The sequence below is a fragment of the Colobus angolensis genome, unplaced genomic scaffold (genome assembly GCF_000951035.1).
Source record: "Colobus angolensis palliatus isolate OR3802 unplaced genomic scaffold, Cang.pa_1.0 Scaffold100, whole genome shotgun sequence".
Classification (NCBI taxonomy): Eukaryota; Metazoa; Chordata; class Mammalia; order Primates; family Cercopithecidae; genus Colobus; species Colobus angolensis.
In genome coordinates, this window is record NW_012110920.1 from 7,173,830 (window position 1) to 7,179,508 (window position 5,679).

General features: G+C 32.6%; 1 protein-coding gene across 5 annotated transcripts in view; it reads left to right on the top strand.

The window, feature by feature from the left end:
- Positions 1 to 5,060, top strand: part of SYT14 (synaptotagmin XIV) — a 224,936-nt gene extending 219,876 nt beyond the window's left edge. For 3 of the 5 annotated variants that reach the window (XM_011938208.1, XM_011938188.1, XM_011938201.1), the window contains one exon: positions 3,238 to 5,060. In XM_011938208.1, coding sequence (XP_011793598.1) covers positions 3,238 to 3,551 — 314 coding nt within the window. In that variant the 3' untranslated portion in view covers positions 3,552 to 5,060. Of the gene's footprint in view, positions 1 to 1,924; positions 1,982 to 3,237 lie in introns of all 5 variants that reach the window. The other 2 variants (XM_011938182.1, XM_011938195.1) reach the window with 1 other exon arrangement.
- Positions 5,061 to 5,679: the final 619 nt, after the last annotated feature.

Consider the following 5,679-nt stretch of genomic DNA (forward strand, 5'->3'; position numbering starts at 1 on the left):
GAGGCCGAGGCGGGCAGATCATGAGGTTAGGAGATCGAGACCATCTTGGCCAACATGGTGAAACCCCGCCTCTACTAAAATACAAAAAATTAGCTGGGCATGGTGGCGCATGCCTGTAATCCCAGTTACTTGGGAGGCTAAGGCAGGGGAATCGCTTGAACCCAGGTGGTGGAGGTTGCAGTGAGCTGAGATCGCGCCACTGCATTCCAGCCTGGTGACAGAGCAAGACTCCGTCTAAGAAAGTAATAATAATCAATTAATTAATTAATTAAAATTTTGAAAATAAAGGAGTAACTTTTTTACCCTTGAATTAAATTAACTCTTTCTAGTTGTCATAAAAATTATTTATTCAATGGAAGTAAAACGTTACTATAATATATTATAATACTGGAAAACAATTTTGGAAATAATATTGGAAAGCTTGCTTCGTACATATATCATAGAAGGTATCTATCCCTGAATTAAAAGTCTGAAGGCTTAAATTCATATTGCTACCCTTGGACAGTTGATCTCACTCCCTTAAGTCTGTTTATTTATAGGTAAAATTAAGGTCGTGTATCTCACAGGGTAATTGTGAGACTCAAATCAGATAAAGGTGCATAAAAGAAGGATGGAATTATTATTGTCCCTTTTCTCATTTCAGAAGGAGAAATTGGGAAAAAAGAAGCAATTTCTAGAATAAACAGATGTGGTAGTGTGACTTGATCATCTTCATTAGTATACACTTAGAATGCAAACTCAAAAGGCCTGGGGGATAACTGAAATAAGTAAAACTCATAGGTGAAAGATGGGGAGATGGTGAGGCCTGTGACAAACACGAGAGTACACACCCTGCCAGAAGACTTTGAGATTCACAGATTGTTAGCACTGTACTGGATAAATAGAACATTGTTTAGGGTCACATTGAGCCCCGGGTTATCAATTTGCCACTTGTGCTTTAACTAATAATTTACTACATTTTTTCACAAATATTTAGCTGGAGATACTAAAAAATAGAATGAAATGATACGTTTGCCTTTCTATCCTTACTGTAGTCACTCTGATAGAAACAGAGCAACAAGGATCACAACTAAAAGGGAGGTCTGGCCAAGTGCAGGGATGGATAATAAACAGATGACAAAAGATTAACATCTGCAAGATAGAGTCAATGTTTCAGGTTACAGAGTAGGTTATAGCAATTGCCATTATTTTACCATTAGACCTTCAGTATAAGGATAATTCATGGTGTTAGGTGGGAGGTAACTAGAAAGTAAGTATAAGTCAATTTAAAGCCATTTTATGAAAGTGGAATATTTATAAAGTAAAAGATAAAATAGTTTTAACAGTTTGTGCTAAACAGTATATATTATATAAGATTATAGCCCCTCATATATACCTAGGTTATAAGCTTTGAACTATGTTATAGACTGAATAATCCCCATTTTTCCAAAGAAAGAGCAATATTCAAGAGCAAAAATTTCAATACTCCTATTTTGTTTTGCATAATTAATTTATATATATTGGGAGTAGTAAAAGTATTTGAAATATTAAATTGATAAATTTTAAATTTAGCAATAATAAGCATAATAATAATTCTGATGATCCTTATAATTACTCTTATTCAGTCTTTTATACTTTGATAATGTGCATGATTCTATGTTCAATGTGCTTTAGACCAAGAGGATATCATTAAAAATATGTCCCCCTTTAAAAAAGTGTAATTTTTGTTTAAGATTACCCAATAACCTTAAAAATTCTCATCCCATGAAATTTACCCAACATCCCTTTTGTTCAGTCCTCTATCTGAATTAAAATGCTAAAGTTTTGTGTTCTTCCACTCCAGTGAACAGTATTTCCTCTTTAATTCTAACCTTTGACCCTCTTTCACCCAACGATTGACATCTGGTCATTATTTCTTTTACTGCTTTCCACCCCCTGTTGTCAGATGGACTGTTCTGTTGTCTAAAACACTTGATAGGTGGACAGGTTTATATAATCCGAGGTGAGTTCCTGTAGAGGCTAATTGGATGTTGTCTTTTCATGCAAAACCAAAATACCCTAAAACTTGCCAGCAGTGAAGCTGTCCACCATGTTGGTTTCCAAAACAATGCACATTTATTATCTGTGGTACTTCAAATAAAACTAACTTAGAATTTATCTCTGATTATGGATGATGGTATTCAGAGCATATAAGAAATAAGCAAAACTTTTTAAAATAAAAATTTTTATTTTTTCATTCGTTTGTACTTTGATTCATACAACAGAAATAGATATTTCCTGATAAATATTGTAATTTTCTTTAAAATTAATTGGAATTTTGATATGAAGTACACATGATGGATCACCATGCTGAAGATCATTTGCATGAGTCTAAAAAACTTGAAAACACAGTCTTACAAAGAGAGGATTTGTCTCCCAAATAATCAGGCAATGAACTGTTACGTTTCACTTCGTACACTAAACATCACATCAATTTTTTTTGTAATTCATAAAAGTAGTTCAGATATCATTCTTAAAATTTTACATTAAATTTGTGCCAAAAAACAATCCTATTGTATTTTAACTATCCTGAAAGCACATTAAATGTACTCTTGCATGAAACCAGGCAAAAGTTTTACTTGGTTTGCTAAACTTTGAACCCTTAATGCATTTGGCTTCATTTTTGCCCTTAAATGTTTTTAAAGTATATTTAAAAACCACATCCATGCAGAGATTTTTTTTGACATTTCATCCTAAGCTGTTTTGATGTCATCTTTGCATTCTTGTCTTCTTCTTTTCCTCTTCACCATTTGCCTTCATTTCTATTTGTTTGTTTATTCTTATTCTCTGAAAACAGTGGAATGCTTTACAGTGTTGTGGCTAATTGAGCTTGCTAAGTGTTTATTAATGCTATGATGTCCTGCTTAGTGAAGCTAAATGGGAAGGGGAATGGGCCGGGGAGGGTAGTGGGAGGTCAAGGATAGGGTGGGAGGGTGGAGGAAGGATTATGAGGTATACCTTTAAATTCTAACTATTACATAGAAATAGTAAGGTTAAGATATTATTACTCCCAAAATATCTTTGGCCTACTTAGCATTCTCTGTATTTGTCACATATTATAAGCATCTACATCAAAATGGAATTGGTTGAATTTCCATTAAACATGGTATACACCATATCCTTATAAAGTATAAATACTTAATTTTCTTAACCTATAAGAAAATTGTTTTGAGTTTGTTTCAAATGATATTTGTGGTATGTTGTTTTTTTCTTCTTTAGATACATATGTTAAGTTAACTCTACTGAATTCCATGGGTCAAGAGATGTCCAAATGCAAGACATCCATTCGCAGAGGGCAGCCAAATCCAGTATACAAGGAAACTTTTGTTTTTCAAGTGGCCCTATTTCAGCTTTCTGATGTGACACTCATACTGTCTGTGTATAACAAACGCAGCATGAAAAGAAAGGAGATGATAGGCTGGATTTCTTTAGGTCTAAACAGCTCTGGAGAAGAAGAACTCAATCACTGGACTGAAATGAAAGAGTCAAAAGGACAGCAAGTATGTAGATGGCATGCGTTGCTAGAGTCATGATGGATAGAATAAGCAAACAGTTATCATCCAAGGCAGCATATTTCCAATTCCAACATTATTGTTTCTACCAAGTCACCATTAGAAGAACTGTTCTTTGAAGAATCATATTCAACCTTCTATCAAAATGCTTTAAGTTTTATGGAAAGAACATCTCATACTGACATAAATGAAGAAAATATGTGTATCTAGTAGAGCTTGTTTGGGAAACTGAAAAACATACATTATCATTGCTAAACTAACAGCCCTCCAGAAATTTAATAAGATGTTTTTGATTTGAAGTTAATTTTAATTTAGCAAAAGAGCCAGTCATTTTATGAAAAATCAAAATTATAAGTGATTTTAAAAACCAGAATTTTAGTTGCAATGCAATTTTAATATCACCCTACGTATTATTTATAAAACATAGTTTGGCCAGTCCCTGGTGTTTGTAATGTTCTTTAATATGAAAAAGTAGTTCTCCAACTCTATCATAAGTCATATCTAATGGTGAAGGGTTTCAGTCACACTGAAAATTGTTTTATTTCAGACATGTTCCCTTTGTGCACTTAGTTTCATTGTGCCTCACTTCCTCTCAATAGCACTAAATCTAAGTGCAAACAAGTATTCATTTTTCATACAGGAATTTTTTTAATATGTTATTTTTTTAAAAGCTCATTTTTCATTTGCCTCCGCTTTTGCCTGATCCAAAGAGACCAAGTCACTGTACTGGTCCCTTGCAAGTCTTCTAGACAGGTTGTACTGTAGAACTACGTAACTTTCTGTTGAAAGCACTTCCTGTATTCTTGTATTCCAATGTAGGAAGCTAATAGAGCAGGACTTTACTTTAAAATTTCTTTCAGTGGTTGACTCTTCAGAATTGCAGTAGTGTGAAAATACATTTTTTACAAACTGAAAATACAGTAGATAAGCTGTTGAAAATGGAAAACAATTCAATTTTAATTTTCTGCTCTGAGTATTTAGTAACCAACACTGCGTAAAGCAGGTAGCATCCAAAATAAGAAACTGTTCTCTCTCTAAATCTTCACTCTTACTTCAATTTATATTTGTGATATAAAGACTATCCAGTTCTCAGTTTGAATTGGAACATCATGTTAAAAACAGTTATGAGATTCCTTATGAAGTTTCTAGTAACTTGTGACTAGACTTTATGAAATTTACAGATAAAGTTCTTCAACGTGATGTCATCTTGTGCCTTTCATGTAAGTTAAATTTGCTCATACAGCTTGAAAGTTGTATTTGCAAAATTAAGCCTTCAATTTTTATAAATGTAAAGATTCCTCAGAACAGTGTCGCAACATCTTTATTTCCTCTGAAGTATGTAAAAGTTGTATAATGTGCTAATTGTTTTAATGTCAAGGCACTTTCATTTGTTTTTATATTTAGGAACTCTAATCAGGAATATTAGAAGCTGTTTTCTTTTTAATTTTACTTCTTACCTAATATATCATTTTATGCATATACTTTATTGGAGTATGTTTTATATATATTAAAAATAGTTTCTTTTTTCTCCTTTTCATTTCTAGTTAAAATAGACAAAAACCTACTATTTACCAGTTCCTAAAAAGCAGTATATCATTGCTTCTAGTCCCAACTAAGTACTATATATTATTGTAAACTAGAACTTGTTATTACCATAATAACAAAACAATGCATAGATATTACTTCAGCTTGGCTATACTGAAAGGCCTTAAAAGAAATCCAAAAAGACCGTGAACTTCTGTAATTTTTAGTTTAAAAAATGGCAGCTCTATGCATTCATGCACATGAATTATAAGAAAAAATACAAATGCTATATTGGATGACATGAGGTTTGAGAATGTTTGTTACAGGGCTGCATTAAAGGGAAAAAACCATCTTTTATTGTTATATCAATGAGCTTTTTCCAGGATTTTTTAAATAAATGAGTAAGAGTTAGAACCTGAATCAAATGGCAAAATATCTCATTTAAGTGTTTTCAGCAACAGTATGAAAAAAGACTTGAAGAGGGGATGTAGATTTCACTGAGAAATTGGACTTAGGCATTTGAAGCTACAGTGATCTTTTCTGACTTTGAAACAACTGACTACATTGCTAACAACTGTTATCTTCCTAATAAAAAGAGTTATAGTCTTATTTGTAACTGTAACAG